The sequence below is a fragment of the Perognathus longimembris genome, chromosome 11 (genome assembly GCF_023159225.1).
Source record: "Perognathus longimembris pacificus isolate PPM17 chromosome 11, ASM2315922v1, whole genome shotgun sequence".
Lineage (NCBI taxonomy): Eukaryota > Metazoa > Chordata > Mammalia > Rodentia > Heteromyidae > Perognathus > Perognathus longimembris.
Genome location: NC_063171.1, coordinates 61317124 through 61339513, shown reverse-complemented (window position 1 = coordinate 61339513; position 22390 = coordinate 61317124). Strand labels below are relative to the sequence as shown.

The following is a 22390-nucleotide window of genomic DNA, read 5'->3' as shown; positions in this document are numbered from 1 at the left end:
GGGGGGGGGGGGGGACCCACCCGGGGGGACCCACCCTCTCCCTGCAGTCCACCGCTGCGTCTCAGCCCCACCTCACCTCTTGGATCAGCAGGGCTGTTGCCGGAGCTGGACGTCTGGGGGCGCTGTCCTCAGGGGGCCTGCTGTGCGGGGTTTCCTGAGCCTCTGCTGTGGGGCTCTTCCTCTCTTGGTGCTCGGAAGGCTGAATGGACAGCTTGCTGCTTGACCCGCCCCCGGCTGTAGCCCCACACCTAGCTTGGGCAGGGATGGAGGGCCTCTGCCCTGTTACCTGGCATGTGGCAGTAGGTGCCTGGCCTCTGGGCATTCTCCTTGAGGTCAGCCGTCCTTCCAGAGTGTCCACTTGGGGTGCGCTGTGGGGTCCTGTGGCAAAGTGGGCAAGAGTACGTGGGGTCCATGACTCCTGCCCAGAGCTCTGGGTCCCCTGTCTCACTCGTCCAGCCACAGAAGGTGGCTTAGAGGGTGGACATGCGTTGGGGCCCAGACCACTGTAGGCCAGGCAGAACTGCCTTGGCCCTCTTTGCCTGGCTCTGTCCCTGTGGGTTTGGGAGAAGAACTGAGGGTGGAGTCTTCAGCTAAATGGTTCTTTAGGGTGTCCATACCTATGCACCAAAGTGTGTGCGTCTGTGTGTGTGTGTGTGAAAGAGAGAGAGAGAGAGAGAGAGAGAGAGAGCATGAGTTCATCACCGTTGGGTCCCAGCCTACCATCCTTGGGCTCCCACAGTGGCCCAGGTTCAGTGACACAGCAGTCCAGGACCCCTTAGAGGATGGCAAGATCATCCACTGAAGGGCCCTGGAGTCCAGCTGTCATCTACCCCGGAGCCTGGAGGAAGTGGCCTCACGCTGGGCCCTGGAGAAGAGGCCTCGCGTGGGGCGAGACGAGTGTTCTGGCAAGCCTATGGAAGAAGACCCGTGAGAGGGTGCCCTGCTCCCAGCTCCTAGCTGGGACCCTCCTTGGCAGGAGCACGATGCTCCAGTTCCGGGCCCAGCACCAGCTCGAAGCAGCCCTTCCTGCCAGACTCCCCGGTTCCTCCTTTAGAAGAAGGCTCCTCAGCACGCGGAAGGGACCGACTGACCCAGGGCCCTGCGGGGCTGGCCGAAGGCTCCTCCCCTGGCCGCAGGCGTCTCCGCCTCTCCGGGGAACTCCTCTTCATAGCAGACACTGAAATGGAAACGAGAGAGCGAGCGCGGTGAACCAGAGAAGGCTGCTGGCTCTCCAGCACGCCATTCCCTCTGCGGTCCTCTCCCCCTCTCCCTGCTGGCGCTGGTGATGTAGCCGGTGGTGATGTAGTGCAGGGCAGAGGCACCCAGCTCTTTGCCCAGCCAACCCTGGCTCTGGAGGAATAAGCCAAAGAGACGGCCGTCTCTACTTCTGCTCAATGCTCCTTCTTCCCTTTCCACATCCTCACAACCCTCGAGACCCTGGTTCTCATTAGGAAGCTTTTACAATCACCAGCAGTTGTGTGCCCCACCCACAGACACTGGGGTTTCTGACAGCTCCGAAGCTGGGTTCTGCGGGGCGATCGCTATCACCTCTCCTCTCAGGACATCTAATCTATGCAATTATTTGTCATCACGTGACACCTCCCAAAGAACACTCTGGTGCTCCTATATTTCTTCTCCATGTAGCACCCTGGCGACGCAAAGACGCACGCACTAGGAAGCCTTCGAGCTGGCTTTGAATGGCCCCTCTGGCTGGAGCCGGGCGGGGGCAGCCTGCTCCTAGGTTGTAGCCACTCAACTGGCTTCCGTCTCATGCTGCTCCAAAGAGATCTGCACTGAGCTGGCCTCCTGTCTGGAAGAGAAGCTCTGCGCGGAGCCCACCCAGGATAGGGTGACTCCTCCCCTCATCCGGCTGCTTTTCATGACACTCAGGAAATCACAGATTATATTTAGCCTACAGCCTGCAGTTGGTGAGAGCAGCGAGCTCTCCTGGGAACCCAAATCCAACGACTGAACCTTTATGTTCTGTCGTGTGAACCGCTTGCCGCGGGAGACCCTGTACTTCTAACCAGCCGTGTGTCCAGTTGCAGCTCAGACGTGGAATGAACGTTGACACGAGGCTGCCCCCTACTGGCCAAGCCTGCCTCCTAAGATGCAGACTGGTCCCCAAGGCAAACAAAGGCCACCTTGTCAATCTCAGGATGCCTCCTATCAATCAAGCATGGAGCCCGCTAAGCTTAACCCCTTCAAGTCCTATCCAAGCCCTCCACCCTGCTGCCCCCCCCAAACCAGCAGTTGCCACTATTACCCTGGAAAACAGCTGGTTGTTGCTATGGTTGCTGTTGCCATAGGCAACATTGGCATTAGCGTTGTTGGTGTTGGCCCGAGCAAGAGGGTGGGTTCTTGGCTCATGAGGGAAGTCTTCCAAGAAGACAGGTGACTCTAGCTCCTCCATCTCTATCTCCGCAAACTGAAGGGGTCTTTGGTTGGCCATGACCGGGGGCAGGGAGTTGGTCCTTTCCATGAAGTTGTCCACTTGGCCAAAGAGACCTCCGGTCCTCTGGAGGCAAAGAGGACAGGGCTGTCACTCTGGGGCAAATGGTGTGGGAACAGAGAGTGGGACTGGAGGTAAGTCTTGATGGCCAGAGGAATTGAAGGATGAGGCCCTTGGGTATAGAACGTGGCCACGGGTTTGGGGATGGCAGGAAAGGGTGAGTTCTGTCTGATGCTTTGGTGGGGTGGCCACGGATTCCGAGTCCCAAGAGCCGCCGATGGTGGGGTGGAGACAGTGGCGTCGTGGGTTCTCTCGTTGGGTGGAGCGCCTCGCCCTCGGCTGCTGCCGCTCCCCTGTCTAGGCCGCCAGCGGTAGTCATGGCCCTCACTCACCCCGGAATATTCCCCTCCTCCATGGCGGCCTCCACGGCAGCCCTCTCCAGCTCCTCCTCCGCCGTCAGGTCTCCTGAGATGGTGCGGTGGATCTCGGGGGCCGCCTCTTCCTCTATGGTCCGCAGTCCAGCCTGGGGGGTGGTCACGGGACCTGCTCACGCCTCCGGTCTCCACGAGTGGAGACTGGAGCTGCTGGCCCCGCTCATGTCTCATCCCCTGCCCTCCCTTCGACCCAGCCGTGTCACAGGGGTGTCTGTGGGGTCCCCAGGCCTGCTCTGGTCTTTCTAACTTTCTGTTGCCAGTTCTGGGGCTTGAACTCTGGGCCCGAGCACTGTCTCTGAGCTGCTCTTGCTTAAGGTTAGTGCTCTACCACTTGAGATATAGCTCCGCTTCTGGCTTTTTTTAAAAAAAGCAGTTTATTGGAGGTAAGAGTTTCACAGACTTGCCTGCTTGGGCTGGCTTTGAACCATGATCCTCAGATCTCATCCTCCTGAGTAGCTAGGATTATAGGTGTGAGCCACCAGCGCCTGGCTCTGCTTCTTTCAATAGTCTGCACATCTAATTCTTCCCAAAGAGTTTCTGTTTTTGTTTTGGGGACTATGGGTGGAGATTTCATGCCCTACTTAGGCCTCTGGTGGAGAAATTGCTTTCTGTTGTTTTTCCATTGTTGTATTTTTTGGGGAAGATTGAACTCAGGCCTTCCTTTGCTATTGCTAGGCAGGTGCTTTACCATTGAGCCATGCTTCCAGCCATTTATTTTGGTGGTTTTTCAAGATCTGTCCTTCCTTTGTGCCCAAGTCAGCTTGGGTTGCAATTCTCCTACTCATGTTTCCCTAGTAGCTAGGATACCTGGTATATGCCGCCGTGCTAACCCATTGGTTGGCATGGGCTCTTGTGAAGTTCTTTTTTGCCTGGGCTGGTCTTGAACTGAAATTCCCCGATCTTTGACTCTCAAGTAGCTAAGATTACAGGCTTGAATCACCATGTCCATCTTTGGTATGATCAAAGTTTGAGTTACCAGCAATAAGACAAATCAAAATGGGACAACTTAACTGGAGTGACATCTCACCTATAATCTTCTAAGGGTCAAGATTGTAGTACCGAGGAGCTGCTCCAAGGAGAAGAGACTAAGGGGACATGGTAACTGAATGTGCTATGTGAGTCTGGAATGGATCCCTTTACTCTAAAGGATATTATTGGGACAACTGGTGAAGCTTGAATGAAGTCTGACATTCACACAGCAGTAAGACATCCACATTAGCTTCCTGTGTTCAATGGGTATACTGTGTTTGTGGAGAATTATGTAGGGGAATGCTGCTTGCAGGAAATATACAATTAAATGTTCTGAGTTGGCAGGGGACTTGTGGCTCAAGCCTGAGACCTGGAGAATCATAGTTCAAAGCGTGCCAAGGCAGAAAAGACTCCACTTAACCAGCAAAATGGTTGTACTGGAGGCATTGCACCAACTGAGAAGGCAAATCCAGCAAATGAGGGCCGTGAGTTCAAGCCCCAGTACTACATACAGACATATGTATGTATATCCGCATATGTATATTTACATACATATATATATATATATAGCTTCATACTTGTATCTTTTTAAAGCATAAGATTTCAAAATAAAAATGGCAATTCAAATAAATTTGTGAGCACACGGCCCAAAGCCTGTTTACTTTTTGAATTGGTAGGCTTTGTGCATCAAAATGAGCATAAAACAGAGAAGTAAAAACCACATGAGATAAAACGCGAAGTTCTAACATTTTCTTTTCGTACACAATGGGTTTATTTCAAGTCTCAGGAGAGACCTGCTTTCTCCTGAGACGGAGACTGCAGCCCTCACCTAACACCTCTCCTTTGAGAAGACCCTCCATTCCTGGGCCTGTCATCCAGAGAGGAGGAACTCCTGCTTCTGCTTTCCTTGTGGACCCTCCCAGATTGTCATCTCCTTTCCTCCAGCCTCCCTCCCTCCTCCTCTGCCTCTCTCCCTCTCCAGCCCGGGGACACACGAGCATCTGGATCTTGGAGCTGTGGACCAGCAGGGGTGAGGTGCGGGCTGGGGTGGGTGGGGGGAGGGGACCCCAAGGAACTGTCCTGGGTTGGGCTTACCTGAATCTGTACCGTGTCCTTCTTGGGCCGATAGCCGTAATATTCCTCCTGGCGCTTCATGAACTTCTGGAAGTGCTCCTGGATGAGGAAGGTGGCATAGAACTTCCCCACGGTGACCTCGTCATCTGCAGAGGAGCCAAGGGAAGCAGGCTCTGACACCGAGTTCAGGTGGGTGCGGGGGGGAGGGGGGTAGCCGGGCACCGAAGCCCTGCCTGGCCTTGCTGGCTGAGTCAATGGGTGGGCACTTCCCACCCTGACACCTGCCAGGTGCTGCCCTACAGGTGCCCATGGGAGTCTAGCTAAGGTCGTTACAGTGCTCTTGACTAGTCTCAGATTCTTGTAGAACTACTTGTGAGACCACATAGATGAAGTGGATAAGGAGTTAAAACAGAACCCGGCAATCAAAGCTGACACAGCTAGCTGTTCTCCCATGTACCCTCCCTTCTCCTTCTACACGCTCAGTTCTAAGACTAAGGAGTCAGAATTAGTGGTGAGTCTGCCTTCTTATTTTGGACGATAAGAAGCTGTACATTCTTGTTTATGTTTTCGGTGCTGGTTTTGGGGTTTGAACCTAGGGCCTAGGCCCAGGTGCTATTCCTGAGCTTTTGCACTCCAGGCTGGTGTTCTACCACTTGAGCCACAGCTCCACTTCCAGCTTTTTTTTTTTTTTTTTTTGGCCCATTTTGGAGCTTGAACTCAGGGGGCTGAGTACTGTCTCTGAGCTTCTCATTTCTTCTCTTTCTGAGTAGTGTTGTGGAGATAAGAACTCATAAACTTCCTGGGCTGGCTTTGAACTGCAATCCTCAGATCTCAGCCTCCTGAGTAGCTAGGATCACAGGTATGAGCCACTGGTACCCAGCTCGAGGATATTCTTTTGTTTGTTAGTTTGTTTGGTGGTTGATTGGAGATAAAATTCTCCTGGACTTTCCTGCTAGGGTTGGCTTTGAGCTATGATCCTCAGTTCTCAGCATCCTGAATAGCTAGGATTACAGTTATGAGCCACTGGTACCCATTAAAGAATCTGTAAACCCTTAAGGGACAGATTGGACAAATAGAAGCCTCCGTGTTTTGGGTAACAAACCCATTCTAAGCCCATTGTCTCAATGACTGGAAACTCAGCAGAATAATTAGGGAATGCTAGACCATAAGTAGTGTCCCATCTCATTAACATAAAGATTTGATTATTCTTTTGACTTATTTTTGGTCTGCCATGGGACTTGAACTCAGGTCCTGGGCACTGTCCCTGACCTCTTTTGCTCAAGGTTGGCACTCTACAACTTGGAGCCACGGCACCACTTCCATTTTCCAATGGTAATTGGAGATAAGAATCTCACAGACTTTCTTGCCCGGGCTGGCTTTGAACTGCAGTTCTCAGATCTCAGCCTCCTGAGTAGCTAGGTTATTGGCATGAGCCACCAGCTAGGATTTGATTCTTTTGATTCTCGTGTGTGTGTCAAGCAGGAGATATTTCTTCTTCTCTTCCTGTGTCCCCCAAACTTTATTGTGTTTTACTAAAGTGAATTACTGCTAAACCTCGGCTTGGTGAGACTCTTTTTGTAAAGTTTCTTGAAACACTTTTCATGGTGGGTCTGAAGTTCCTGTCAGTTGTGTGACAATTAGGAAGTTGAGGGACACCTTTGCCCCTCCTTTCTTGGAGCATCTTGTTGACACCACTGTCCCCTTTCCGCATCTTCCTGAAGCCACACCCACCTCCAATGGGAGGGATGACCTGGTCCAGTAGCTTCATGCTGGTCCTCTTCCAGATCTTCTTGATGATGGCTCTCAGCTCCTCATTAGCTTGCTCGAAGTTACCTGGGGCCAGGGAAAGGTAAGAGTGGTCCTCAGACCATCCAGGCCAAGCTGCCTGCGCTCTGTATAGCCACTGACCTTTCCCCAAGCTCTCCCAAGAGCCAAGCCACGCTTGGAGCAAACATGGCTCCGAGTTCATCCGTGGTGTTCTTCAGCTGGGTCCTGATAATGGGACAAGGGCATCATTGTCCCCTGACTTGTAGCCCAACCCGTGGGGCCTTCACTTACTCTCCATAGGCCTTGGCTTCCAGTGCCAGAGTGGTTAACCTTGAAGGCTGTCCATCTCCTGCCTCCTCCCACCAACCTCCAATTCCCTTACACTCTCTTACAAGGACCCCCCCCCCCGCCCCAGGCTGCCTTTCTGCTGCTCTAATGTACTCCTCCCCACATCCTTCCCAAGGAGCCTGTCCATGGATGCCTCAGGCCCCGATCCCATCCTTATTCCTTCCGCCACTCCTGTCATGTCCGCCGTCCCGGTAGGTGAGGATCTATAGATTTAGGAGAGTCAAGGGTAGACTCCCAGCAGCCTGCCCGACACCACTGGGCTGTACCCCAGCCCCGGGCCCAGAGCCCACTCCAGGGGAGCCCTGTGCTGGCAGAGGTGTTCCTCCAGCCCCCAGACCGTTAGCTACAGAGAGAGGGAACGGGTCCTCAGCGGCCTCGCCCTGCTGAGAGAGAGGGTTCCCCAGCTTCCTCTGAGCCCCGAGGGGGACCGGGCCATGGTCTGAGCTCCTCCGCGCCCTCCTGGGGCTCTTGCTTTGAGAACCTGGCAGAGTCCACGTGAGCAAGCGTCCCCCGGGGGGAAGAGAGGGGCCCTCCCTCACCTTCCGTCTTGATCTTGAGCGCCGTGCGCACCAGGGCGAAGAGCGTGGCGTTGAAGGTGACCGTGCCATCGCTGTTCATGGGCATGTTCATGCCCACCAGCGCTGTGCGGGGGGGACAGGCGGCAGCTGAGGCCGGGCCAAGCTCAGCGGGTCACCTGACCTGCCGTGTGGCCCGGGAGGGACAGGGATCTGAGGGCTGGGGTGTCGGCCGACGGGGACTCCCCTCCACCAGGGCTTGGAATGATGCAGGGCAACGCCATCAAGACTCGCGCCCTTGGGGCGGCGGCTCGTGACCGCTGTGTCGCCCACGTGGAACGTCGCCAAGGACTCTGTGCTTATCTTTGTCTCGGTGATGGGAGCTGGCCTGGGGAGGCAGGAAATCCCTGCCCTCCTCCACCCACCCACCCACCCACCCCGCCAGCTGCCCTGCGCCTCGTCTTCTCCCAGGATGCCACCCCCGCCTGGCCGCCTGCGCCGCCGGTTACCTTGCATGCCACGCGGTGTGGGCAGAACTTCCCGAAGCCTAGGGGGGGGCTGGATCCTCCTCAGCAGGGTCACCACATCCAGGTGCTTTATCCTCCCCCTGCGGAGGACACACACGCACGCACGCACGCACGCACGCACGCACGCCCTCCCTCCTGCTCAGAGAGGGGCCAGAGGGAAGGGGGGCCCGGCACGGGGGAGGAGACTTCCTTGTCTTCCAACTTGGTTGAGGATGAGGGAGCCTAGCATCCTTTAAAAAAAAATTATTTTTGCGTGTGCGGGTCCTCACGGGGCTTGAACTTAGGGTCTGGACGTTATCCCTGAGCTTCTTTTGCTCCAGGCTAGCGCTCTATCACTTGAACCACAACTCCACTTGTGGCTGTTATTGGAGGTAAGAGTCTCACAGACTTTCCTGCCCAGGCTGGCTTCAAACCGCAGTCCTTAGATCTCAGCCTCCTACGTAGCTAGGATGGCAGGCGTGAGCCACCGGCACCCAGACCTAGCATCTTTTTAAAGAAGAGATGAGGGTTGGATGCACTTTGCCCACTAGCAGGAGTGGTGCTCTGTTTCAGCTGGAGGATCTCTCTTTAGGGGTGTCCTCTTGGGTAGAGGATCTCCAAGTAGATCAAGGAGTGTGTGTGTGTGTGTGTGTGTGTGTGTGTGTGTGTGTGCAGGCCCATTTCCAGGGACTGCTTGGGAGCTAGAAACCATGTTTTCATTGAAACTATGGCCCCTGCCAAAGAAGCATAAAGCAGAGCAACCAGAAAGGCTGGATGAGCCCAGTACCAAGGCAAGGGCGTCGTGGGGGGGGAGGGGGGCGGGGGGCGGGGGGAGGGCGCTGCCTTGAGAAAAATCATGTCGGAAGGACCTAAGTATGGTCCCCGCTTTCTCTGGGCTGGCTGTTAAAGGAGCTGCACTGTTTGGTGTCTGTGGCAGGGGGCTGGGTTAGGGCTTGTTGGAGGGCTGGTTCTGATCCCCCTAACACACACGTGGCAAAGCCCAGCTGCTCAAGGACACCCCTGGACAGACCCGCCTGGAATCTTGGTCCCATCTCTTCCCTGACTGCGTAGGCCAGGGCACGACGGATCTCTCTGAGTCTCACTTTCCTCACTGGTGACACTTAAATGATCAGCCAGTCTGTGTCATGGGGCTGTTGTGAGCATTACATGGGTTTGACACGGCACCTGGAAACATGGATTCTGACCCTCCTGTCTGGGTGGGACCAGGGACTTTGCTTTTTAACTGAGTTCAGTCCTCAGCAGAACACACTGGGATAGGCAGTGTGAGGCCAAGTAGAGGCTCGACCTCGGAAGCCCAGCATCTCTCCCCCATGGGGGGCTGCAGGTCCTTTCCAGCTCATGCCCTAGGTTGAGCCCTTGGGTGGAAGAAAGGAGAAGAGAGGGGGGGTCTCCAGGGAACCCTGACTGGACTCACTTTGCCTCCGGGTCATACTCGGCCCAGATGGCCTTGAACTCGTCCAGATGATGAGGACCCAGGATGGACCAGTCCCGCGTGAGATAGTCAAAGTTGTCCATGATGACAGCCACAAAGAGGTTGATGATCTGCAAGAAGAAGACTGCCGGTTCCCACAGGAAAGGCAGGGGCTGTGGGGACTGGAGGGGGCTGGGAGGCGTCCACGGGGTGCGGGGCCACGGTAGCCCTCGTCCGGACCCTTCTGCTCAGCCCACAGTCCCCAGGAAGCCAGGCTGGCCCCGCCTCTGCGTCCCTGCACGTACAGCTTCTCTCCACCCAGCCTGAGCCTTCTCCGTCAGCTTCTCCAGTCCTGGCTGGTGGCCCCCACCCGGACGTGCTCTGCCCTCCTCGGGGCCTCGCCTAGGCCCGCTCGCAATGTCTGTCTGTCTGTCCAAACTGAGGGCCCATAGGAACTGTGAGGCTTGTGTGCTCATGGACTCTCCTTGTCCCTGTGAGCTCCACCAAGTCGGGAATAGGGCTTATTCATGATTTGGGTCTCTGAGCAGAATCCAGGGCTGGGCACACACAGGCGATCAAAGGTTTTGAACGAATTTAGGAAAAAATAAAACAGTAGGAAGAAGGGCCCAGCAAGGCCTTCCTTTGGAAAGCCTCACGACTGACACTGCTCAGCTTCTAATCCCTTTTCCTATTCCCTTTCTCCTTCCTTCCTTCCTTCCTCCCTCCCTCCCTCCCTCCCTCCCTCTCTCCCTTCCTTCCTCCCTTTCTTCCTTCCTTCCTCCCTCCCTTTCTTCCTTCCTACTTCCTTTCTTTCTTCCTTCCTTCCTTCTTTCCTTCCTCTCTCCCTCCCTCCCTCCCTTCCTCCTTCCCTCTCTCTTCCCTCCCTCCCTCCCTCCCTCCCTCCCTTCCTCCCTCCTTCTCTCTCTCTTCCCTCCCTCCCTCCCTCCCTCCCTCCCTCCCTCCCTCCCTCCCTCCCTCCCTTCCTTCCTTCTTCCTTTCTTTCTTTCTTCCCTCCTTCTTTCCTTCCCCTTTCTCTACATTCCATTTTTTCTCAGGCCTCACTCTACCACTTGAACCACGAGTCCTCAAACCTTTTGCTTCCCCCCACCCCCACCTCTTTTCAGCTAGGGTCTTGTGCTTTTTCCTGGGCCAGCCTCAGACTGTGCCTCTCCTACCTCTGTGACTCCACGTAGCTGGATGGAGCTGGGTTCAGAGAATAGCAGGAGGCAAGCACCATTGTGTGTGGGTTAACCCCAACCAGTTTGCGGAGTTTCAGTCCACAAGATAGGGTAACGTTCTCATCCCATGAGTACATAGGGGTAAATGTCTTTATGGGGAGCCCCTACCCATTAGGGACATGGCCTCTTTAAATTCCTCTTGATGTCTAATGGCTAAGAAACACATAAAAGCACCTACGTGCACGTGTACGTAATGCATGTGGCATACCTATTATATACACTACGTATGCGGTAGGAACTGTCTGTAATGCCTCTGGGGCAAGAAAAAGGGCTCACGAACCAAGAGATCCAGAGAGGAGGGGCACGGGACCAGCGCGCCAGAGCTCCACTGGGTCCCTGGAGGGGACAAGGCTGTCCAGAGCCCTGGCAGGCCCCAGCCCTTGCTTCTCCAGGCCCCCTCCCCCTCCCCCTCCCCCCCCCCTTGCATCTCACCAGGAAGGCGCAGAGCATGTAGAAGCTGATGAAGTAGTAGTAGGCGAAGCCGGTGCCGCACGTGTACTCCTCCCCGGGGGCGTAGTCTGACTCGGGGTCACACAGCTTCCCGTAGCTGCAGGCTAGCAGGATCTCCTGCCAGGCCTCCCCCGTGGCGCATCTGCAGGAGAGGAGCGGAGAGAGAGCTGCCGTTGGGCCCTGCCCCGGCCTGGCCACCGGGAGCCCGCGGCTTGGTGGGACAGCAAAGGAGCAGACTGGGGGCCAATGCCCAGGGTTGCAGGCCCTGCAGGCTTAGGCATGGGGGTGGGGGCGCCCTGCTAGCTGCCCTCCCTCCTCCCTCCTCCAGCGCTGGGGTCACAGAGCAGTGGGGAGGGCAGGGCCGGGGCGGCCTGGCGGCTCTGGTTCTGGGGTGAGGCTGGAGGAACGGGCAGCACTGGTGGAGAGGTAAGAACTGACAGCCGGGCCATGAAGCCAGGGTGAGGGGCCTTGGGGTGCAGGGCAGACGGGGGTGGGGGGGTGGGCTGAGCTCTGTCTCCAGTGCAGGTGGAACAGAGCAAGAGGGCCGGGCTGGAGGGGGTGGGGGTGGGGGCAGGAGGACTGTGCCTGAAGAGCAGCAGCACGGCCTGGGGAAAGGTCTGGAAGTTGTTGTTCCGGTTTATTTGGGTCCCATCCACCATGGCGATCTTTCCAAACATCTGTGAAGCACAAAGATCTGTTGGTACAGGCGGCTGGCTCCCTCGGCTCCTATCTCTCCTTGACGTCTGCCTTTGCTGCCCTTCCCCTCCCCTCTCCCTAACTCCCCTCCCCTCCCCTCCCCTCTCCCTAACTCCCCTCCCCTTACCCCAACCTCCCCCCCCTTTCCCCAACCTCCCACAATTCACCTCCCCTTACCCTCCCCCCTTCTCTTCAGGCCAGATCTAAAACCAGATCAGCCGGGGTTTCTTTTCTAGATCACAACATTCTTCCTAGCGAACCAGAGAAAAGCCGGACCAGTGCGTCCCATTGGAGAAGGAGGGCCCGGGAAGTCACGGTGTGGGCGGGACTCAGGGCCAGGGCCGGGACAAGTCCTTGGAGCTCTGACCACTGCCGTTTATCACCTGCCAGGGTGGCATCTTGGCCCTGTCCCCAACCCCAGGCATCGGGCTATACAGAGTCCTGCTGAGCCAGGGTGCTGCTCCCTGGGCCGCTGGGATGAGGGGGCAGAGCAGAGGAAGGGTCCCATCCCCCTGCTGGTTAGGGTTCCCCAGGCCCAAGACGCCCCCTCTCCCGGGGACTAGCGTCCCCCAGGGGCGTGGGCTCACCTGCATGCCGATGACGGCGTAGATGAAGAAGAGCATGACGATGAGCAGGGCCACGTAGGGCAGAGCCTGCAGAGGAGGAGGAGAAGGGAACGGTAGCCCCAGCCCTCCCCCACCACCCCCCCGGCCCGCCCCTCGGCCCACCTTCCTCCGCAGCAGGGCAGGCCAGGGGTCCCGGCACGCCGCCGCGCCGCACCTGGAAGGACTTGATGAACGTCCACACCAGGTTGCGCACTCCCTCGGCCCGGCTCAGCAGCTTGATGAGCCTCATGACGCGGAACAGGCGGAAGAAGGCGCTGGAGATGCGGGCGCTCTCGTCGGGGTCCTGCGAGGCGAGGTGGCAGCCCCAGAGGTCAGGTCAGTGGGGGGGGGGGCCTCAGGAGTGAGGCGGGGCGGGCAGGGGGTGCGGTGGGTGAGTCATGGCGGGGGGGGGGTGTCCAGCCCCACCTCCGGGCCCCTGCTGGCCGCTAGCTCTGGGCCATCTGGGGCCCAGGGCTCTGGGACTGGTCAGCGGGGAGCGGGGTGGGCGCGGCGTCAGGCTGTGCTTGAGAGCAGCCAGCAGCAGGGATTCTGCCTTGAGGCGAGGCTTCAGCCAGACCACTGCCGCTCCCCCGGGGCCTGGGGGGGGGCTCGCATCCCCCTTCAAGCTGCCACTGAGGGGCCAACCTGTGCCCCCTCCCCCAAATCTTCCAATGCAGAGGTGTGCCCCCAAAGCCTGGCTGATCTGGAGTCCTAAGTTCTAGGGGATTCTCTGTATCCGCTTAGGCAAGCCCTAGCTAGCCCTGTGCCAGCCTTTTTTCTTTTGTCAGTTACAGGGTTTGAACTCAGGGCCTGAGCGCCGTCCCTGAGCTCTTTTGCTCAAGGCCAGCAGCGCTCTACTGCTTCCAGCCACCACAGCGCCACTTCCAGTTTTCTGGTGGTTACTTGGAGATGAGAGTCTCAGGGACTTTCCTCCCCAGGCTGGCTTCGAACCAAGGATCCTGAGATCTCAACTTCCTCAGTAGCTAGGATTATAGGCGTGAGCTACCGGCCGCTGGGCCGCACCAGCTTTCCTCACCACAAGATGACTGGGGAAGAGAGAGGCCTCCCTGGCCTGCTCCCCAAGTCTCCCCTCACCCCCAGGCTTTGTGCCTGGTGAGCTGTCACTAAGGTTCTGTGACAGCGGTCCTCTCTGGGCTGGATTCCCCTGCTGGGTGAGACCCTTGCTGTGGCCCCTAGGGGTTAAAAGAGGCCACCACATCCATGCAGAGCCCCCACCGCCCCCAGCCAGGCCCTCAGTGGACCCGCTCCCCAGAAGAAGGGAGCCTGGAAGTGCTTGGCACCCCACGCCATGCATGCAGCCAGCTAGGGCATGCAAACTGCAGGGCAGAGCTGGTTGGCCACGTGCTAGACGGGCTCATGCAGCCTGGAATTACAACGTTCCCGCAGCCTCCACCCAGGCAATACAGTCCCCCGCTGGAGGCCAGGAAAGTCTGTGGAGAAAAAGAGACGAGGGGAGGGGAGGAACAGGAAGGAGGAGGGACACATGGGAGGGAGATGAAGAGAGGTGTCAGGAAGGACAGACACATGGTACAGTTGAAGAGAGAAAAAGAGGCAGGAGGTGAGTCCCCCCCTCACCTCCCACTCCCGTGGTTGTAATCAGGGGCCCGAGGTGGTGGGAAGGAAGGACGGAGATCTGTGGGAACAAGAGGCTAGGCGAGGATACAAGAAGGGGAGGGAAGACTGCACACAGACAGGCCCCTTCTCAACTCTACAGCTGCAGATACAAGGCTAGTTCTTCCTGCGCCAGGGTTATGGGATGCCGGGGACACGCTTGCCAAGAGCATTCTGGGAAATTCCTGCATCACTCTGAGTGGATTCACCCCTCTTGCCCTGAAGCTGGGCTGAGGCCCTCCCTCTGGGGGAGCCTGGGCCCCCAGCAGAGGCCCTCTGCCTAGGACTTGGACCAGGATTACAGCTCACCTGTCAATGGCCAGGCTCTCAAAGAGCAGGGGTTTGGGGGTATGGAGACAGCTATCCCCCCACCCCCTCCAGGCTTCTCCCTTGGGCCACATTTCAGGAGGAGTCATTCCCCCGCAGCCCTGGGTCACAAGAACTTGTTGAATGTCCATTTCTGCAGAGTCTGAGGCTGGTGCGGTGGCGGCATCCCGCAAGCATGCCGGAGCCATTTTGCTTTGGACCACTGGCTCATTTCTGGCTGTGCATGTCAGAATTACTTGGAATTTTTTTTTTCTTAAAATACAGGCCTTCGTGGGAGCCCCATTCTACAGGGAAGTCCATCCTACAGGGTAGCACCTGGCTTTAGGGGTTTGTGTGCTGTCTGGGTGATCTGACGGGCAGTCACTAGGGCAGCTGTGTTCTAGACTTGTCCATACAGCAGCCTCAGGCACAGGCGGCCAAGCGAATTCCAATCCAGTCTCTCAGTTCCACCAGCCAGGTTTTAATGTGCTCAGTAGACACACGTGGCTAGTCGTGACTGTATTGGAAGGATGGAGAATCTATATCATTGCAACGGTTGACCTTTTCTGTTTATGTGTCAGAAAGGTGATTCAATTCCTTTTTTCAGTATTGAGAATTGAACTCGGCTAGACAAGGGCTCCACTACTCAAGACCCACACCCGCAGCTGTTTTTTTTTTTGTGTTTTTGGGTTTTCTTGCTTTTAATGTCTTTTCAAGATTGGGTCTCATGCTAACAGAGCCAGCCTCAAACTGTAACCCTTTGTCTCTATCTCCTCTGTTGCTGGGATTATGGGTATTACATTGCTGAACCCAACTCAGGAATGGAAATCAATCCTAACGTTAACTTTAAGCATATGACCCTGGTAAGGCACATCTGCCACTCAAGAAAAAAAAAGTCAGAGGGTGTTAGGGAAAGGAGGACACTGTCCAAAAGAAACGGACTGTTTACCTGACTCACGAAACTGTAACCCCTCTGTATATTACCTTTATAACAACAATAACATTTTTAGTTTAGTTTTTTTTTGCCAGTCCTGGGGCTTGGATTCAGGGCCTGAGCACTGTCCCTGGCTTCTTTTTGCTCAAGGCTAGCCCTCTGCCACTTGAGCCACTTCCTATATATGTGGTGCTAAGGAATCGAACCCAGGGCTTCATGTATATGAGGCGAGCACGCTACCATTAGGCCATATTCCCAGCCCACAATCACATTTTTTTTAAACATAAAAAACAAAGTAAATAAATCAGATAATGATCCATGACGTCCTTCTGCCCTCCGGTAGCCAAGAAGACTGCTTTGATTTATTCAGGCCTCCTACACAGCCCTCAACTATCAGGAAGTAATTATTTGTAATTTGGGTGGTTTGGGCTGCTCAATGGTCTCTCCTGACGGTGCTGGTGATTAAGTGCTACTCGCAAACCACAGGGCCTTGGGATGCGATTGTTCCCAGTGAACATAGATGGAAATGCTCAACAGTCTCTCTCTCTCTCTCTCTCTCTCTCTCCCTCCCTCCTCACCCCCCTCTTTCTCTCTCTCCCTGGCAAGTCCACACCTCGTCCCATCCCTCCTCAGCCGGGAGCAGATGGAGCTCTGTCTGGCACTGTCTATCTGTGCACAGGGGTGAGCAGGGCTCCTAGGCCCCGCCCCCCACGACATGACAGCCAAGTCCCCAGAAGGTGGCACCCCTGCCAGTGCTCAGCTCCGCCTCCTTCCTCACAGCTGCGGTCTTTCTCTCAGCTGCCCCCCTTCCTAGCCTCTCCAGAGCTGAGGCCCCCTCCCCACTGTGATCCCTCAAAATCAGGCTCACGCACGGGTGGCAGGGCTAAGGCGCTTAGGACTGAGCGGTGAGGAGTTGGGAAGGAAGCCCGGCACGTGGGTGAAGCCCCTGGCTTTGCGGCTTGTTTCCAGGGGGTGAGGGTCCCCCGTGGCTCAGTCAGCCACCCCCAGGTAGAGCCCCACATGGCTCTGGCTGGGATGGCACAGAAGATGGGCGCTTCCCCCCCTGCCTTCCTCCTCTCTCCTGCTCCCTTTCACCCCTGCACTGGCTCTGCCTGGTACCAATCCAGAGCAGAGCTGTCTCGTCCGCAGCCTCCGAGGCCACGGCCCCCATGCCCAGCACACAGTCCCAGATCCAAAGCCGACCGCTTCTCACCCTCTCCCCCCAGCCCTGACCCCGTCATGTGGATCGTGGTGGGCCCACACCTTCCCCAACACCCAACCCGAGACAGCCGCGGCTTTCCACCACAGCTCTGCCCTAGGCAGTCCAGGACGCTGGCGGTGACCGCGTGAGTACCTGCGCTGTCTCTACTCCCCATGTCTGCCGCTGTAACCAGCACGGTGCCCCGTGGCGCCCGTGTCCTGGGACTGAACGAGTGGGGGCCTCCCTCCCTTCCCGCCCCCCGGGGTCGCTCGTCCTCTGGGTACTCACGTCAATCTCACTGAGGATGACGTCGATGATGCTGCCGATGACGATCAGGAAGTCAAACACGTTCCAGGGGTCTCCAAAATAGCCCTGGGAAGGAAAGCAGTGGGCGAGCAGGGACTGAGCTTCTGGAGGAGGCGGAAGCTCCGTCGGCCAGCAGGGGGCGCCACTCCCACCCGAGGTGATGCCGGTCCACTGGTGCCCCTCCCCTCCCCCACGTTCCCCCCTACCCACACCCCTCTCCTCTCAGCTCTTTAGCAGAAGCTGGGGGGGAGGGGAGGGGGAAGGTTGTTGGTCTAGATGGGGACCCCTGAGGTTTGGCAACAGAACTGACAGCCGATGGGTGCCTAGGCTGGATTAGGGACCATGGGAGTGGATTTGTAAACCACAGAAACTGGTGAAGATAACCCCACCCCCAGCCCAAGGGCGGAAGGGTAATAAGCAGGACCCCAAGATTGGCTGCGAGAAGGGGCAGAGATGAGGTACCCAGCATCCATTCCGTAGTTTCACCTGTGCCGGGAAGTAGAGGTGGGCCAAGAGCTAACCGACTCGGGAGCCAAACTTAGCGTGGCGGAGCCGTGAGGAGAAGGAAGGGCTGGGGGAGGATGCTGTGGGGCCCTGATGCCTGGACACTCACCCTGGCCTTGAACGCCATGAGCTTGAGCACCATCTCCAGAGTGAAGATGATGGTGAAGGCCACGTTGAGGATGTCTGAGATGTGGTTCATCTCCTCGGATTGGTTGTAGTGCTGCGGAGGTAACATGGAGAGGTACACCGGGAGGGCGGGGCTTGGCCTTCACATCCCATCCCCAGAGCACTTCCTCTTCCTGGGCAGCCCCTCGCCCCTTCCCACCTGGTTTGCGCTCAGATATCCAGGATCCTGCTTCAGTAACTAAGATCTTTGAACCTTGCTCCCCTCCTTTCCATTGAAAGAGAGAGGCGGGGGGAGGGGAGATTCTCCAAGTTCAAGACCTACTGAGTGTATTTCAAGGCTGCAAGGCCCGAGCTCACTCATACATGAGTCCCGGTGACTAGGGCAGGAGGACTCGGGGACAGTTTCCATATAGTTGTTTTGGTACAGGGCTGGACAGAGCCTTAGATTTGGTGGTTATTATCATCACTTCCCGTATCATCACTTCCTGTCACCACGCTGCCCCAGATGGAGAGGCACTTCCATCGATGACCTTGACAACGACCTTGACCCCCCCCCCAATCCACAGCCATGTCCCACGGTAAATCTGTGTCTCATTCGTTCTCTAGAACCTCTCTCACCTCCTTCCCCCCCTTTCTACTTTTAGAAAGCTGGTGAGGTTCACGTCTTCCACAAAAACCTTCCCAGGTAGACCAGATGGCTACCCGAGACCCCATCTGGGCCGCGCTGCCTGGCTCAGCCCCGCACTCCCCTGCCGTGGGTACACTGGGTGAGGCTGGGGCTCCTAGGCGCAGGGAGCCTATCCGTAGTTCAAGGATTACAGGCGTCATTAATGCCTGGGCGGTGTATAAGGGTCCCTCGGCTGAGGACCCATTCGCCTCTGTATCCTGCACCTCGCCGCTCAGCACCCGGCATGTGGAAAAATGTCTGTGGTGGGAGGAGGGCGAGGGGTGCAGAGAATTCTGGTCTATCCTCTCTGCCCTCCTCAGAGCCCCGGCCCCGGCCTGGGGGGGGTGGGGGTGGGCCCCGTGGGTCCCCCGTCTCCTAGGAGACCGCTTACCTGCATGCCCAGGCAGATGGTGTTGAGCATGATGAGGGCGAACATCAGGTACTCGAAGTAGGAGGAGGTGACGACGTACCACACCTTGTACTGATAGGGGTTCTTGGGGATGTAGCACCTCAGTGGGCGGGCCTTCAGGGCGTACTGCACGCACTGACGCTGAGGGACACGGCACGACGCGAGAGGTCAGCACCCCTCCGCGCGCGCGCGCGGGGGCTGAGGGGGAGCCCTGCGCTCCGCGTGGCCTGCAGCCGGGGGGCCGGGGGCCCTTCGGTTCCCCTGGAGGGGTCACGGCCCGTTCTCACCACTGCCGCCAGCCGGACCCCACTGGGGCATCATGGGAAATCCATGAGAAGGACCCCACCCCCCCCGCCACTCCACCCACACCAGTGGAGGTTCTGAGGTCACCCCTAGGCTGCAGGAAGGACCGGGGGGGGGGCAGCGAGAGGCCCCGCGAGGCCTCGTTCTCCATCTCCGGGCGGGCCCCGCACCTGGTTCTTGTCCAGCTCGCAGTTCTTGTACTCCGTCTCCCCCTGCTCCTGGAAGGTGACGATGACGAAGCCCACGAAGATGTTCATCATGAAGAAGGCGATGAGGATGATGTAGATGATGAAGAAGATGGCCATCTCCACCCGGTGGTTGTAGACAGGGCCCTTGTCCTCCTCGTTGGAGTCTATGGCTTTGTACAGTAGCCTTAGGGGAGGCGAAGAGGTGAGGATGGGAAGGCGGAGGAGCCTGGCACTGCCCCCCCCCACCCCCGCGGTGCCCTCCCCCCCCCACCTCACTCACTGAGGCCACCCCTCGAAGGTGGAGACGGTGAAGAGCGACATCATGGCCGAGAGCACGTTGTCGAAGTGGAAGGGGTTGTGCGTCCACTGGCGAGGGCGCAGCTCGATCTGCGTGGGGTCGCCGTCCTTGTACACGTAGTAGGAGCCCCTGAGGTGCCGAGGCCCCGTCTCACTGCTGAGCGCGGGGGGGGGGGGCTGCCCTGCCCCCACCCTCAGCCCTGAGCCCCCGGGGAGGGGAGGCAGTGAGCACGCCAGAGACGCCAAGGCCTGCATCCGCGACCTCCAGCTACCCAAGCAAAGGGGCTCCTGTGACTCCCCCCACCCAGGGCCGACGCCCTGCCGTTCCCAGCCTGTGGGGCCCCGCCCACGTGCCCTCCAGCGGGCGGGGCGCCGCGTACCTGCACTCCTCCTCTGTCACCTTGGACAAGTCGTTGCAGCTGAAGAACTTCCCCTACCGCCGCGGGGAGGGAGAGGGAGAGATGGAGACGCGTTGTCATGGAAACAGGAGAGAAAGTGGGTTACTGAGAGAGGGAAGGGAGGGCGGACTGTCTGGAGCAGGGGACGCATCCCCAGAGTAGGACATGGTGTAAAGTGGGGGTGTGTGGCAGGGTGCTCCCAGTGGCTGGGCAGCAGGCAGGCACCGAAGCACCGGACACAGGAGGCAGAGGAAGGGTGGGTTCGCCTCCATTCCTTTAAGGAATGAAGAGGGTGGGCTCCCCCAGGCCAGGCCCAACGCTGGGTGCCAGGGCGAGGGCTGAGTCAGGTCCCCACTGTCTTCAACAGGATGCCAGAGTCCTCGGCTTGACAAAGAGGAGCCTGGGGCGGGGAGAGGGGCAGCCCTCCGCTGCACAAAAGGAAAAGGTCACGAGCCCTGGCTGGCTCAGGGGGAAAGCGTTTCCCATGTGTTGGTTGAATGAACGGATGAGTGAGCGGTGGCCACGTGATGCCGCTGCGTGTCTGAGACCCGCTGGGGTCCTGTCAGCGTGACTTCAGAAGCTCATGCTGGGGAGGCGGTGGGAACTGTGTTAGAGTGTGTGTGTGTGTGTGTGTGTGTGTGCGTGCGTGCAGGGTGTTAGAGGGCCTGGCGAAGTAGAAGGTGGGCAGGATGAGGAGGGGGAGCAGCGGGAGGTGGGCAGCACGCAGGCACAACCACGTATAAACTGGGGCTACTCTGGCCTTCAGTGGGCTCATGTCCTTGGGCGTGGCGGCTCGCGCCTGTCACGCCAGCTACTCTGAAAGGCAGAGGAAAAGCACCAGACCCCGCCTGAAAACGCGAAGCAAAAGGGGCCGGGAGGGCCTTGCGTGCGAGAGCGCCCGCGAGCGCGAGGCCAGGTTCAAACCCGGGTACTGTAAAGCACAAGGCGATGCAAGGCAGCGCCACACCGCGCGGGCGTTCACGCGGGGGCGTTTGTCCCCATGGTCTGGGGCGTCCTCTGCGTGCCGGGAGAGAGGCTGTTTGGCTCTTGCCATGGCCTGGCAGCTGAGCCACGATGGGGAAGGGAGCACTGCTCAGGTGACAGGTGGGAAGGGAGCACTGCTCAGGTGACAGGTGGGGGAGGGAGCACTGCTCAGGTGACAGGTGGGGAGGGAGGACCGCTCAGGTGACAGGTGGGGGAGGGAGCACCGCTCAGGTGACAGGTGGGGGAGGGAGCACCGCTCAGGTGACAGGTGGGGGAGGGAGCACTGCTCAGGTGACAGGTGGGAAGGGAGCACCGCTCAGGTGACAGGTGGGAAGGGAGCACTGCTCAGGTGACAGGTGGGAAGGGAGCACTGCTCAGGTGACAGGTGGGAAGGGAGCACTGCTCAGGTGACAGGTGGGAAGGGAGGACCGCTCAGGTGACAGGTGGGGGAGGGAGCACTGCTCAGGTGACAGGTGGGGAAGGGAGCACCGCTCAGGTGACAGGTGGGGGAGGGAGCACCGCTCAGGTGACAGGTGGGGGAGGGAGCACCGCTCAGGTGACAGGTGCAGGAGGGAGCATTGCTCAGGTGACAGGTGCAGGAGGGAGGACTGCTCAGGTGACAGGTGGGGAGGGAGCACTGCTCAGGTGACAGGTGGGGAGGGAGCACCGCTCAGGTGACAGGTGGGGGAGGGAGCACCGCTCAGGTGACAGGTGGGAAGGGAGGACCGCTCAGGTGACAGGTGGGGGAGGGAGCACTGCTCAGGTGACAGGTGGGGGAGGGAGCACTGCTCAGGTGACAGGTGGGGGAGGGAGCACTGCTCAGGTGGACAGGACCTCACCTTGAAGAGCTGGACACCGATGCAGGCGAACATGAACTGCAGGAAGGTGGTGACCAGGACAATGTTCCCAATGGTGTTGATGGCCACAAACACACACTGTACCACGTGCTGGGGAGACAGGGCCGGATGGGGGTGGAGCCTGCATAACTCACCCCACAGCCCCGGTGGGCGAGGGAACCCCGGGAAGGGGGAGGCCTCTCAGTGGACCTGGAGGCAGGGCGAGGCGCGTGGGGAAGCACAGACTCACACCCTCACCCTTGCTCAGCTGGGCCCAGGAGATGGGCGGCTGGGCCGGGCTTTGTGGACCGAGACCCGGCGGCCCCTCTCCCTGGGGTCCCGCCCAGCGCTTCCCTACCTTCAGCCCCTTGGCTCTGTTGATGGCTCGGAGCGGTCGGAGAACCCTCAGCACTCGGAGGATCTTCACCACGGAGATGGCGCTGGACCTGCGGGAGCCGCCGAGGGGCCGTGAGCTCCCGCCCGGCAGCCGCCATGACCAGCCTCCTTCCCGCCCCGTGTCCCGGAGCTCTCCACCCGCCACCCTGTCACAGAACTCCCCGCGCCCCCACTCAGGGGGAAGGGCCCTGCCAGTGCTCACTCAAGCCCCATGGAGATGAGGGACACAGCCACCACCAGCAGGTCCAAGATGTTGAAGTAGTTGCGGCAGAAGGAACCTTTGTGCAGGAAGGCCCCGTAGGTGGTCATCTGGGGGAGGGGGGGGAAGAGGGGAGGGCGGCACCTGGTGGGGGAGGGGGCCTGGGGAGCAAGCTGGCCTCCCCGGAGAAGGCTTCCTGCCTCAGTTGGCTCAGGAAG

At 58.4% G+C, this 22390-nt stretch overlaps 1 protein-coding gene across 1 annotated transcript in view; it reads right to left on the bottom strand.

Moving 5' to 3' along the window:
• Positions 1 to 22390, bottom strand: part of Cacna1s (calcium voltage-gated channel subunit alpha1 S) — a 63362-nt gene that overhangs the window by 599 nt on the left and 40373 nt on the right. The window contains 25 exon segments of the mRNA XM_048358252.1: positions 77 to 199; positions 287 to 378; positions 1092 to 1177; positions 2268 to 2516; positions 2845 to 2975; positions 4951 to 5075; positions 6661 to 6762; positions 7584 to 7685; positions 7993 to 8116; positions 8118 to 8166; positions 9501 to 9628; positions 11168 to 11327; positions 11771 to 11862; positions 12469 to 12534; positions 12662 to 12790; positions 13881 to 13937; positions 16848 to 16931; positions 17479 to 17589; positions 18554 to 18712; positions 19045 to 19246; positions 19343 to 19489; positions 19740 to 19792; positions 21581 to 21688; positions 21936 to 22023; positions 22176 to 22282. Coding sequence (XP_048214209.1) covers positions 77 to 199; positions 287 to 378; positions 1092 to 1177; positions 2268 to 2516; positions 2845 to 2975; positions 4951 to 5075; positions 6661 to 6762; positions 7584 to 7685; positions 7993 to 8116; positions 8118 to 8166; positions 9501 to 9628; positions 11168 to 11327; positions 11771 to 11862; positions 12469 to 12534; positions 12662 to 12790; positions 13881 to 13937; positions 16848 to 16931; positions 17479 to 17589; positions 18554 to 18712; positions 19045 to 19246; positions 19343 to 19489; positions 19740 to 19792; positions 21581 to 21688; positions 21936 to 22023; positions 22176 to 22282 — 2874 coding nt within the window.